This window comes from Bombina bombina, chromosome 10, assembly GCF_027579735.1.
Source record: "Bombina bombina isolate aBomBom1 chromosome 10, aBomBom1.pri, whole genome shotgun sequence".
In the NCBI taxonomy this organism is placed as follows: domain Eukaryota; kingdom Metazoa; phylum Chordata; class Amphibia; order Anura; family Bombinatoridae; genus Bombina; species Bombina bombina.
In genome coordinates, this window is record NC_069508.1 from 203695352 (window position 1) to 203710032 (window position 14681).

General features: G+C 37.5%; 1 protein-coding gene across 9 annotated transcripts in view; it reads left to right on the forward strand.

Annotated features, from left to right (window-relative positions):
• The window catches only part of NFIA (nuclear factor I A), a 761934-nt gene that overhangs the window by 436465 nt on the left and 310788 nt on the right, over positions 1 to 14681 (forward strand). For all 9 annotated transcript variants that reach the window (XM_053693636.1, XM_053693638.1, XM_053693642.1 and 6 more), the window contains exon 4: positions 12367 to 12441. In XM_053693636.1, coding sequence (XP_053549611.1) covers positions 12367 to 12441 — 75 coding nt within the window. The remainder of the gene's footprint in view (positions 1 to 12366; positions 12442 to 14681) is intronic.

Consider the following 14681-nt stretch of genomic DNA (forward strand, 5'->3'; position numbering starts at 1 on the left):
ACAAGGGTAAAACCTTGTTTGGGCCAGGTTTGGCTGAGATGATTTCTGATATTACAGGAATGAAGGGGCATTCTCTTCCTCAGGATAAAAGAAATAAAGAGAAGGGTCGGCAGAGTAATTTTCGTTCCTTTCGTAAATTCTCTGTTAAATCTTCCTCTTCTTCCTCCAAGCAGAAACAGTTCAAGCCATCTTGGAAGTCAAATCAGTCATGGAATAAGGGGAAGCAGTCCAGGTAACCTGTTGCTGACTCAAAATCAGCATGAAGGGTCTGCCCCCGATCTAGGAATGAATCTTGTGGGGGGCAGACTCTCTTTCTTCGCTCAAGCTTGGGTTCGAGATGTTCAGGATCCCTGGGTGGTAGATATCGTGTACCAGGGTTACAAACTGGAGTCCAAGAATTTTCCTCCCAGAGGCAGGTTTCTTCTCTCCAGGTTATCTGTAAACCAGATAAAAGGAGAGGCATTCTTACGTTGTGTTCAGAATCTTTTCGACATGGGAGTGATAGTTCCAGTTCAGGAACAGGATCTGGGTTTTTATTCCAATCTCTTCATCGTTCCCAAAAAGGAGGGAACTTTGAGACCTATTTTAGATCTCAAGAGTGTAAACAAGTTTCTCAGGGTTCCCTCTTTCAAGATGGAAACTATTTGTTCCATTCTTCCTTTGGTTCAGGAAGGACAGTTCATGACCACAGTGAATCTAAAGGATGCATAGCTGCATATTCCCATTCACAGGGATCATCACAGGTTCCTAAGATTTGGATTTCTAGACAAACATTTTCAGTTTGTAGCTCTTCCTTTTGGTCTGGCAACAGCTCGCAGAATTTTTTCAAAGGTCCTGGGAGAATTGTTGGCGGTGCTTCAAAAGAAGAGTATTGAAGTGGCTCCTTATCTGGACTACATTCTAGTTCAGGCTCCATCTTTTCAACTAGCAAACTCCCACACGGAGTTGTTGTTGTCTTTTCTGCGCTCCCACAGTTGGAAGGTGAATTTAGGAAAAAGTTCCTTAATTCCGGCTACAAGAGTGGTATTTTTGGGGACCATTATAGATTCTCTAGAGATGAAAAATTGTCTGACAGAAGCAAGAAGGTCAAAGATTTTCAATATGTGTCTTGCTCTTCAGTCCCTTCCTCGGCCGTCAGTGGCTCAGTGCATGAAGGTTATTGGTCTGATGGTTTCAGTCATGGACATCATTCCGTTTGCTCGGTTCTATCTCAGGCCTCTGCAGTTATGCTTGCTCAGGCAGTGGAACGGGGATTATACGGATCTATCTCCAAAGATTGTTCAAGATCAGATGTCCAGAGATTCTCTTCCATGGTGGTTGTCTCAGGATCTTCTCTCTCAGGGAACTTGCTTTTGCAGACCTGCCTGGATGATTGTAACCACAGATGCCAGTTTGCTGGGCTGGGGTGCTGTCTGGGATTCATTAGGGCTCAGGGTGTATGGACTCGGGAGGAGTCGGTTCTTCCAATAAATGTTTTGGAACTGACAGCAATTTTCAATGCTCTTCTAGCCTGGCCTCAGCTAGCTTCAACCCAGTTTATCAGGTTTCAGTCGGACAATATAACGTCAGTGGCTTACATCAATCATCAGGGAGGAAATTGGAGTTCCTTGGCCATGACAGAGGTAGCCAAGATTATTCAGTGGGCAGAGATTCACAACAGTTGTCTGCTATCCACATTCCAGGGGTGGACAATTGGGAAGCGTTATTTTCTTAGCAGACAGACTTTTCATCCGGGGGAGTAGGAACTTCATCCAGAGGTATTTTCCAGCTTGATTCTCAGTTGGGGGCAGCCGGAGTTGGATCTCATGGCATCTCGTCAGAATGCCAAGCTCCCGAGGTACGGGTCGAGGTCAAAGGATCCTCAGGCTGTTCTGATAAATGCTCTCTCAGTTCCTTGGACTTTCAGTCTGGCATATGTGTTTCTTCCTCGGGTCATTGCTCCGGTCAAACAAAAGAGGGCATCAGTGATTCTCATTGCTTTGGCGTGGCCTCGCAGAATCTGGTTTGCAGATCTGGGGAAGATGTCTTCCCTTCCACCTTGGCGTCTTCGATTAGGAAGGACCTTCTTCTGCAGGTTCCCTTCCTTCATCCAAATTTCGTTTCTCTGAAGCTGACTGCTTGGAGATTGAACGCTTGATTCTTTCTAATGATTCAGGCTCGTAAGCCTGTGACTAGGAAGATTTACTATAAGATTTGGCGTAAATATTTGTATTGGTGTGAATCCAAATGCTACTTGTGGAGTAGAGTTAGGATTCCTAGGATTTTGTCTTTTCTCCAGGAGGGTTTGGAGAAAGGTTTATCTGCTAGTACCCTGAAGGGTCAAATTTCTGCTTTATCTATTTTATTGCACAAGCGCCTGGCGGATGTGCCATATGTTCATTCTTTTTGTCAGGCCTTGGTTAGTATTCGACCTGGGTTTAAGTCTACTACTCCACCTTGGAGTTTTAATTTGGTTCTTAGAGTCCTTCAACAGGCTCCGTTTGAACCTATGCATTCTTTGAATATTAAGATGTTATCTTGGAAGGTTTTGTTTCTGGTGGCTATTTCAGTTTCGAAGCTTTCAGCCTTACAGTATGAATTGCCTTTTCTTATTTTTCACTTTGATAAGGTAGTTCTGCGTACTGCCTTGGGTTTTCTTCCCAAGGTTGTTTCTGATAAGAATATTAATCAAGAGATTGTTGTTCCTTCTTTGTGTCCTAATCCTTCTTCTCATAAGGAGCGTTTGTTGCACAACTTGGATGTGGTTCCTGCATTGAAATATTATTCTTCTTTATTTGTTGTCTTATCTGGGAAGTGTAAGGGTAAGAAAGCTACGGCTACTTCTCTTTCTTGTTGGTTAAGGAGTGTTATTCGCTTGGCATATGAGCCTCCTTAGAGAATAAAACCTAAGATAGCTACAATGTAACTATTAGTTATATTGTAGCTATCTTAGGGTTTATTTTATAGGTAAGTATTTAGTTTTAAATAGGAATAATTTAGTTAATGATATTAATTTTTATTTAGATTTCTTTTAATTATATTGTTAGGGGGGTTAGGGTTAGACTTAGATTTAGGGGTTAATAACTTTAGTATAGTGGCGGCGACGTTGGGGGCGGCAGATTAGGGGGTTAATAAATGTAGGTAGGTGTCGGCGATGTTAGGGACGGCAGATTAGGGGTTTATAATATTTAACTTATGTTTGCGAGGCGGGAGTGCGGCGGTTTAGGGGTTAATATATTTATTATAGTGGCGGCGATGTCCGGTTCGGCAGATTAGGGGTTAAAAAAAAATTACGCTTTGCAAGTCTCATTGAAAAAAGAGGATACGCAATTTACGTAAGTGGATTTGTGGTATTTCCAAGTCTGGCCAAAAAAGTGAGCGGTGAGCCTGTACCTTCAAGACTCGTAATACCAGCGGCCGTAAAAAAGCAGCGTTAGGACTGGCTAACGCTGCTTTTTAAGCCTAACGCAAAACTCATAATCTAGCCGAATGCTTTTACATTCCTATGGTCTTCACATAGAATAAAATGTACTTTTATTATTAATTATACATTTCTATATATATATCTGATTAATGTACAATGGATATCTACAGATAGATAGATAGATAGATAGATAGATAGATAGATAGATAGATAGATAGATAGATATGTGTATTCATGAATAAATAGAACATATTCCGCTATGTAATAAACATTGGAATGTGAAATATTAATATTTAATTTTGGGTTTAGTGCTCTTGAATACACACGATCAGATTAGTGTGCAAATATGAGTGTTAAGCTTTTTATTGCATTTTTACCGCTCAATTGAAGTCTATGGGAGAATACGTTAACGCATTTGAGATATTTGAAGTTCTTTTTTTGCGCACGTTAGGTTTACGCTCGTGCGCAAACTGATCATAAAACAAGTGCAACCTGACTTGCAAAAAGCCTCCTTCAAGCGTAGTTATGCTTGAGCGCTACATAGCATTCTACGCCCAATCAGCAATTTTTTAAGCCAGATTTCCTCTTGTGGAAGTGCAACACACTAAGATCTGGATTTGCACAGATCTTGGTATGTTGCACTTTCACAAGAATAAATCTGACTCCGAAATTTGCCTAAAGCATCTTGCAGCCGCCATCTTCGCATTCAGATCGGCCAGAAATAGCCAAAGACACGTCTAGTTCTGGTAGTTAGGGGTGGCATTAGGTGATGCAGGACATATAAATAGGGTTGCCAGGTGTCCATAATTTGACTGGACAGTTCAGTATTTTAGCAGGTTGTCCAGACAAATCTTTGCAAAAATACTGGACACTTAAATTTCCAGTTTTTGAAAGTCCATGATTTAAATACCTTAATGCATTACAAATATGGAGCATAAAGTAATAAAGTGAAGAAATGAGTGGCAGTCAAGGGGCTCAAATCACTACTGTGTATGTGGTGCAGCAGCTGAAGAGATAAAGTAGTTGTATGCTATTGGCAGTCATGGGGTAAAATTACTGCTCAGTTGGGACAAATATACATGGTTGGATCAAGAGAGACTTTCCATCATGTTGAGTCACATAGCAATTGTCTACCCTACATAAAAAAGGGAAAGGTGAGCCTCTGGAAGTGTTAACTCATCTGAACCTTGTGGAAGCAGGTTTTTTCTTATTTTCCCTTTATATTTAGTACCTCATTATACAACCATCTTGTTTATGCCAGTGTTTCTCAACTCCAGCCCTCAAGCACAAGGGCCCCTAACAGGCCAGATTTTCATGATATCTGAACTAGTGCACATGTGAAATAATCAGCTGAGGAGTGAGATCAGGTTTGTTACCATGGTTACTGATTAGCTGATTATTTCACCTGTGCTCTAGTTCAGATATCATTAAAATCTGGCCTGTTAGGGGCACTTGTGCTTGAGGGCTGGAGTTGAGGAGTGAGATCAGGTTTGTTACCATGGCCTGTTAGGGATACTTAAGGACTGGATTTGTGAAACACTGATTTATTAATTGCATGTTAAGTTATAGTAATTATTTGTACTATGACAGTTAGTTGAGCCGAAACGAGTCAGATCTGTTTTTTTGTGTACTGATTATACCCCAGTCTTGTTGCCTTAATAAAGCCTCTGGAATTTTTACACTCTCTGTGCTTTGCTATCTATTATGTTTTGTAAGTCAGATCAGGTTTGTTTTTTTTAGAAGGGGGTGTTGTAAAAAAGTGATAGGTAAATGTTTTGTAAGAAAAGCTAACGCTCCACCAGTCTAACAAACATCTTGATGAAATACAGCACCATAAGTAGCCTGCTGTGGTCTAATGTAGATATTTCATTTTCTTAGAAAGTTTTGTGTACAATGTTTTCTTATCATACATACATTGTATATGTTAATTAAAACAAATTTCAACTTAGCTCTAGAGAGGTCCTCTATTTGGAATTGCAATATGGCTTGTTCCTTATTCAGGGGGATTTGTCTATTTAAAATTTCACCTAACAATTTGTTGGTTTGTGACCAAATGTTTTCATCTTCTGGACAGGTCCACCACATATGTGTATAGGATCCAGTTTCCTCACAGCCTTTATAGCAATTCTTATATGTTCTATCTCCCCCTTTCACTCTGCTAGGGTGAAGATACCATCTATATGCTACCTTGATATCATTTTCTTTTAGGTTTGCAGTAATAGAGCATTCCTGTCCTTTCTTCAGAATAGACAACCAATCCCTGTAACCTACTTTTTAATGTAGAGCTGGAATTCAAATACCCTGCGCTCTGGCCGCCCACTTCAAAGTAAATTTTTTTTAGCGAGCTAACAGTTTGAACCGTTCTCCAATCAGAGTTTTAAGTACAAAAAATAAATTATCTGAATATGGCTAGAGCGCTGACTAGAGAACAATTAAAACCGTTAGCGCCGCACACAAAAAGGACTTTTGAAGTGGGCGGCCAGAGCGTGGGGTATTTGCTGACATTCTGCATCTGTTTATACAATGGAAAAGTTTACCATATCTTTAAAGGCAAGAGCTAATTCAAAGATTTTACCCTCATTCTCTTGTTTAACTGACACTCATCTAATAAGGGAGTGTAGAGCAGGAGATTTTGTAATCCAGTAATTACAGATAGAATAAGGTAACATTGTTATTAACGTATATTCCTTTTTCCTCTATGAAATACATTTTAAGTGAAAAATAGGTCTCTCTCTGTAACGGCCCTTTAATGACCATGTAGCTATGTAAATACTAGCGTATAGGGAGATTTATCTGAGGTATACAAAGGCGAATATACACAAATAAGAAGCTGTTTCAGTTTATATGTGACATTAGATACCTTTATCTATGCCACTGATTGGGTTAGAAAAACTTTCATTATTACACTCTATTAAATCAGGACCAGGAAACAGTTTTCTAATCAACACTGCGATCTGCGCAGGGATTGTGAAGGCTTTTGTAATAGGCCTCAGATCTGTGTTTTTTATTCACACATGCTCGCTTCCAGCTGTTATTATTGAAATCCCACATAATCTCTCCAGGTCAGAGGGCAGTCATCCATGTCTGCAGGGACAAAAAAAAAAGGTTATGCTGATTTCTGTTGTCAAATATTGTCCTTTTTTTCTTTTCAATCTCTTCTATTCTGCTTTTCCAAAAAGAAAGATCCAGTCTAGAATTGTATTACACGAATTTAAAGTCTTAAAAGTGTTCCCTCTTGATTAGAACACGACATGCTCTGTATGGGATAATACAATAATACATTCTCTTACTCTGCACAAAGACATTTCTAGTGTTTCTTGAATGTGGTTTTGCCCTGAATCCGGACAGCCAGGCTACAAAGAATGCGCACGCTAATCAAATGGTTGCAGAAAAGCTGCTTGTACTACACTACGGAAATTTAGCACCAGGGTGATTGAATGCAGCAACAAACAATATGGACACAGTAATGTCATATATATATATATATATATATCTCAAAATAACAAGAGTATTGCATTGAGCAATGATACTTTTTTATTGGACTAACTATACATTTATAAGATGACAAGCTTTCGGAAGAGATATCATTGCTCAATGCAATACTCTTGTTATTTTGATATCTAAATCTCTGGACTAACACTGCTACTTCAATCAGCGTATATATATATAAATATATGCACTCCAAAATTAAAGGACAGTCTACTTGAAAATTTGTATTGCTTAAATAGATAATCCCTTTATTACCAATTCCCCTGTTTTGCATAACCAACACAGTTGTAGTAATACACTTTTTACCTCTGTGATTACCACGTATCTAAGCCTCTGCAGACTGCCCCCTTATTTTGACAGACTTGCACTTTAGCCAATCAGTGCTGACTAATAAATAAGCTGTGAAAAACTGTCAAAATGCACTGAGATAAGAAGGCGACCTTCAACGGCTTATAAATTAGCATATGAGCCTACCTAGGTTTAGCTTTCAACTAAGAATATCAAGAGAAGAAAGCAAATTTGATAATAAGTAAATTGGAAAGTTGTTTAAAATGGCATGCCCTATCTGAATCATGAAAGTTTAATTTTGAATTGGCTGGCCCTTTAAAGGGACTTGAAACCCAATTTTTTTCTTTCATGATTTAGAAAAAACCATACAAATTTAAACAACTTTCTAATTTACTTATATTATCTAATTTGCTTCATTCTCTTGATATTCTTGGCTAAAAAGCATATTTAGATAGGCTCAAGTAGCTGCTGATTGCTGGCTGCACATAGATGCTCGTGTGATTGGCTCACCCATATGCATTGTTATTTCTTCAACAAAGGATATCTAAAGAATGAAAACAATTAGATAATAGACGTAAACTGGAATGTTTATCTGAATCATGAAAGAAAATTTTGGGTTTAGTGTCCCTTTAATGTCACATTTTTTTTATTTTTTTTTTACTCATACATTTTGTTGCAAAAAATATTTTTACATGTTTAAAGGGGCATTATAGAGATAAAACAACATGCTCTAATATTGTTGGAGCATGTTATTTTATCACTGGTGACATTAAGGGGTTAAACACATCATTAAAGTACCACCCAGGACCTGCAGTGCACTGCTGTTCCTGAGAGGGAACTGCTGTTTCCCAATCAGCAGCACTAGTCATACAGCTGGGGCGTGCAATTAGTGCTGCTGATTGGATCAGTGTCAGTATCCACTCTTCACCCGCCAGCGCAAAGAGGGACTTTGCGGTAGTTAACACATAGGCCTATATTATGATTGGAACACTAAAATTCTAGTACTATTGTGTGATTGGCTAAAATGCAAGATTGTAAAAAGCACGGAGATAAGGGGCAGTCTGCAAAGGCTTAGATACAAGGTAATCACAGAGGTAAAAAGTATATTAATATAACTGAGATAAGGGGCAGTCTGCAGTGGCTTAGATACAAGGTAATCACAGAGGTAAAAAGTATATTAATATAACTGAGATAAGGATCAGTCTGCAGAGACTTAGATACAAGGTAATCACAGAGGTAAAAAGTATATTAATATAACTGAGATAAGGAGCAGTCTGCAGAGGGTTAGATACAAGGTAATCACAGAGGTAAAAAGTATATTAATATAACTGAGATAAGGAGCAGTCTGCAGAGGCTTAGATACAAGGTAATCACAGAGTTAAAAAGTGTATTAATATAACTGAGATAAGGAGCAGTCTGCAGAGGCTTAAATACAGGGTAATCACAGAGGTAAAAAGTTTATTAATATAACTGAGATAAGGGGCAGTCTGCATAGGGTTAGATACAAGGTAATCACAGAGGTAAAAAGTTTATTAATATAACTGAGATAAGGGGCAGTCTGCATAGGGTTAGATACAAGGTAATCACAGAGGTAAAAAGTGTATTAATATAACATTGTTAGTTAAAGGGACACTGAACCCAAATGTTTTCTTTTGTGATTCAGATAGAGCAGCAATTTTAAGCAACTTTCTAATTTACTCCTATAATCACATTTTCTTCGTTCACTTGCTATCTTTATTTGAAAAAGAAGGCATCTAAGCTTCTTTTGGTTCAGTACTCTGGACAGCACTTTTTATTGGTGGATGAATTTATCCACCAATCAGCAAGAACAACCCAGGTTGTTCACCAAAAATGGGCCGGCATCTAAACTTACATTCTTGCTTTTCAAATAAAGATACCAAGAGAATGAAAAAAAAAATGATAATAGGAGTAAATTATCAAGTTGCATGCTGAATCACAAAAGAAAAAAATTGGGTTCAGTGTCCCTTTAAAGTGATGGTAAAGTTTATCAGTTTAGGTACACAAACTAGTTTGTCTGTCACTTTGTAAGCTTAGTGGCTAAGTTTTCAAAGCTTGTAAATTATTAACAACAATAAATCGCAATGTTTAAAACTTTTTCCCTTACCGCTCCTCGCTCCTCCCATCTGACACTTCCTGCTCCGATATCTACTTACACTACAGAGTGGTCCCACCCGCTCCTACGTCACAGCTATCCGCTCGCTCCCGAGAAAAATGTTTTGCACATGCGTGGAAATAATAGAAGTTTTACAATTTAACATAAAGTTTGTGAGCGAATGCGATACTTACTTATAATGGGCAGTATCAAAAATAAAGTCAAGCGCTTGTCGGTATCTTTTACAAGATGCTGATGAAATAGTAAGGGATTCCTACCTCTAATTATCACGCATGCGTTACACAGGAACGCGCGCCATTTACAATGCCGTGAGAAATTAAATAGCGCATGCGCAGTTGCTTGAAGGGTTACTTTTATGATGATACAATTATTTATTTCACCAGTGGGAGGTATTCTACATAAGGGAGTGATGACAGAGCCTTTTCTTTTTTTTTATCAAGACTTCTGCCAACTCTAGAAATAATTTCTGACTCACGGATGGAATCTACACTAATGGGCACAAATGTGATTGCAAAACAGAAAGATAATCCCATGATTACCCATTCCCCAGTTCTACTTAAAGTGATGGTAAAGTTCCGTTAATCGCTATCAAGTATTGCATTAATTGATAAAAATCAATACAAGTTTCATTTATCGTTTATAATAAATGTGGGTTTCAATCAAGTTATAACCTTTATAAAGGCAATTTCTAAACCTCATATACTCAACCCGTTATATAATTTTTTTTTTCTACCTTTCGATCAAGTTTTTGACTAAACCAATTGAAATTTAGGCCATTAGGCGGCCGTCACTCCACGTCATCCGCCCCTTCAAGCAACTGCGCATGCGCTATTTAATTTCTCACGACATTGTAAATGGCGCGCATGCCCGTGTAACGCATGCGTGATAATTAGAGGTAGGAATCCCTTACTATTTTATTGGCATCTTGTAAAAGATACCGACAAGCGCTTGACTTTATTTTTGATACTGACCATTATAAGTATCGCATTCGCTCACAAACTTTATGTTAAATTGTAAAACTTCTATTATTTCCACGCATGCGCAAAACATTTTTCTCGGGAGCGAGCGGATAGCTGTGACGTAGGAGCGGGTGGGACCACTCTGTAGTGTAAGTAGATATCGGAGCAGGAAGTGTCAGATGGGAGGAGCGAGGAGCGGTAAGGGAAAAAGTTTTAAACATTGCGATTTATTGTTGTCAATAATTTACAAGCTTTGAAAACTTAGCCACTAAGCTTACAAAGTGACAGACAAACTAGTTTGTGTACCTAAACTGATAAACTTTACCATCACTTTAAAGGGACACTGAACCCAAATTTTTTCTTTTGTGATTCAGCATGCAACTTGATAATTTACTCCTATTATCAAATTTTTTTCATTCTCTTGGTATCTTTATTTGAAATGCAAGAATGTAAGTTTAGACGCCGGCCCATTTTTGGTGAACAACCTGGGTTGTCCTTGCTGATTGGTGGATAAATTCATCCACCAATAAAAAGTGCTGTCCAGAGTACTGAACCAAAAGAAGCTTAGATGCCTTCTTTTTCAAATAAAGATACCAAGAGAATGAAGAAAATTTGATAATAGGAGTAAATTAGAAAGTTGCTTAAAATTGCTGCTCTATCTGAATCACAAAAGAAAACATTTGGGTTCAGTGTCCCTTTAACTAACAATGTTATATTAATATACTTTTTACCTCTGTGATTACCTTGTATCTAACCCTATGCAGACTGCTCCTTATCTCAGTTATATTAATATACTTTTTACCTCTGTGATTACCTTGTATCTAAGTCTCTGCAGACTGCCCCTTATCTCAGTTTTATTAATATACTTTTTACCTCTGTGATTACCTTGTATCTAAGTCTCTGCAGACTGCCCCTTATCTCAGTTATATTAATATACTTTTTACCTCTGTGATTACCTTGTATCTATACCTCTGCAGACTGCCCCTTATCTCAGTTATATTAATATACTTTTTACCTCTGTGATTACCTTGTATCTAAGTCTCTGCAGACTGCCCCTTATCTCAGTTTTATTAATATACTTTTTACCTCTGTGATTACCTTGTATCTAACCCTATGCAGACTGCTCCTTATCTCAGTTATATTAATATACTTTTTACCTCTGTGATTACCTTGTATCTAAGCCTCTGCAGACTGCTCCTTATCTCCTTACTGAACCAAAAAGAAGCTTAGATGCCTTCTTTTTCAAATAAAGATAGCAAGTGAACGAAGAAAGTTTGATAATAGGAGTAAATTAGAAAGTTGCTATGAATTTCTTCGGGGCGGCGTTGCACACAAGCACAAAATAGCGCTTGTGTGCAATGCTGAATTCCAGCAGCAGGATTCAGCGCGCCAGAGGCGAGCTGCGGTGGACAGGGGCGCGTATGTGCGCCCCTGTCTGCCTCAGCTTGATAAATCAACCCCTTAATGGTCCATTAACATTTAAAGCGTTCCTTGTAGTTTCTAGAAAATACTTTTATAAATTCTAGTTGTCACAAAGGAATAAAGATGGGGCTTAGAATAACTTGTAAAAAGTAAAACTGTCATGGCGTTTGCGTGCATGCATGTGCCTGCAAGTCTTACCCGTGTACAACAGCTGCTTTGCAAGGTTTCCCTTGTGTAACCTCAGACAACTTTTACATATTGTTTTGTTGGAACATAGTTCTAGATAATCCTGATCAGATGTTATTTAAGAGAACAATCCTAAATATATCAAGAAACTTTGTTCTGTTGAAGGCTACCTAGATAATCTGTTTTTATTTTGTATGTTAACAGCCATTTGGGGGTTATCTGAGGTAACAGTTTATTAAAACCAACTCTTCCAGATTTGCTAAGTTGCTTATGCAATGAGGATAGGTTATCTTTCTGTGTACTTTAAATCCAAACCGCACAATAATTTACAATGCTGAGTCTTTTTTATATTGTGGTTAAAGTTCTTATCCATTTGTAAAATCAATAATCTGTTTGCTGTATTTTGTCTTTTAAGGGATGTAAAAAATAAAAGCTGTGTGTTGTTAAATATTAATTAATCCGCTTCTTCTTTTTTTTTGTTCCAGGACATTTGGGTTTCCAAGACAGTTTTGTCACTTCAGGTGTTTTCAGTGTAACTGAGCTTGTAAGAGTATCACAAAGTAAGTACTTGTGCTTTTGTCTCAGATTTTTGTTTTATTTTTCCATTAAAGGGACACTGTACTATAAATGTTGTTCCTGTTAAAGTGTTATAAATAACCTGTTTTACCTACTGAAGAATATTAAATATGGAAAATTGTTCCTTCATATTTATTTTTTTATTTGACATAACAAACTAAAACCATCACCAGTTGTTCTTCAGGACATGCCCATTACAAAGGGCTGAGCCTGTACGTAAAACACATCTGCTAACTTTATCTCTGTTTGGTATTGAAATGCTAATTATGGCTGGGGGTTAAATGAGCACAAACAGCTATTTCACATACAAAATCCCTCTCTCCCTCCTACCCAACTTGGAGATTAATTAGCGCATTTGCATTTTGTTTACATAACTCTTCTACAGAGAAAACGTTTGTTACTCATATTTTCAGTATAGGTAGAGATACAGCAGGCAAACATGGCTATTTCAGATAACCAAATAAAGGTAAAGGACATGTTTACAAACAATAAATACACTCCAGCAGGTAAAATTAGCCATTTGGAACACAATTAAGGGGAGGATATTTTACAATGTCTCTTTAATAAAGCTTTTTTTTCAAAGAGATTTGTGCAAATCATAATAAAGATAATATTCACATCCGTGCCATTTACTAATACAGAAGGAATTTAGCCTCCCCCAGTTGCTGCACTTTTGTGTTAGTGCAATCTGACCTGTGCTGTGACTGTCTGGAGCACTTCATATGCTCCTGATATCAATGTATTATGGAGACAAGAAATAGCAATGTTTAATTGTCTTTATCATGTGCCCTATTTGGTGGCATACAAGACAGTTTGTACCTAGATCACATGCTTGGGTTTTCTCTGCATCTTATATGCCAATAGTATGCAAAGACTCAACACATGCTGGCCCGCTTAATTATTTGTAGATGGCATTGTAAAGTGTTCTTCATAAGAAGAGGGAAAGAGAGTGAGAAGGGTGGGGAGTTGGATAGAAATACAGAGAAAGACATACAATACATGAAAGCAGCTTTCTAGAAAAGTGGAGGGACAGTGGTTAAGGGCCACTGAGGAGATAGTGATAGGCATCAAGAGTGTGGTTTGAGGAAACATTTGTGTGTGATGTTTGAGGAGTATAGTAGAGGTCTTTGTAGTTTTTCTAACCTATTAATGTTAAATGTTTGCTGCATCTTATATGTAGATGTTTCTTATATGCTAACATAGCTAATATAACTCATGAATGTTCTAAAGAAGCAGTGATGGAAAACTACCCCTTTATGTGTCAATCAAACAGTAGTACAGTGATAGCTGCTCATCCTTGTGAAGTGCGCATGGTGCCCTTGTGACTATCAGCACAAATTCACAGCTCATATAAGGAACAAGGAAATGAACGCAAACTTTAAAATTCCTCCTTAAAAAAATCTACTGCTACTTTTCAATTCAGTGAAAGCTAAACTTTTAGAATCCAGAGATGCCGGCCTACATTTTTTTATAATTTAAAGGGACAGTAAAGTTTAAACTAACCTTGCATAATTCATATAGAATATGAAACTTTAAACAACTTTCCATTTCACTTTTATTATCTAATTTGCTTTGTTCATTTGGTATCCTTTGTTGAAAAGCATACATAGGTAGGCTCAGCAGTAGTAATGCACTACTGGAAGATAGCTGTTTAGTGGCTGCATACATTTGTCTTGTCATTGGCTAACTAGATGTGTTCAGCTATCTCCCAGCAGTGCATTGCTGCTCCTTCAACAAAGAATATCAAGAGAATGAGGCAAATTTGATAATAGAAGTAAATTGGAAAGTTGTGTAAAATTGTATGTCCTGTCCCAATTATTAAAGTAAATCTTGGGTGTCATATCCCTTTAAATGTAATATTTGTTAGAAAATGCCATAGTTGTAAATTGCATATCACAATGAAAATTTTTTTTTTTTTTTTTTCGGCTAACATTTACTTGAATCTTTTTCAAGTAGAATTGATTCAGGTCCAAAAAGCAATAATGTACATACAATATTGTGACCTCTGCAGATGCAGCATAAAGTCAATTTGTATAATTGCTTGAAAATTTATAGCATACTTTGAGAAGTAAATATAATGCTTACTTTGAACGCTTTGGAGGTATAATTATTTGAGTCCCACATCTAATCTCTGCTGTGGTGATCTATCAATAAAACTGGTTCATAAAGGAATTCAGTTGCACGGAATGGAACATCAATGTAATTAAATGGTAAACTGTTAGAT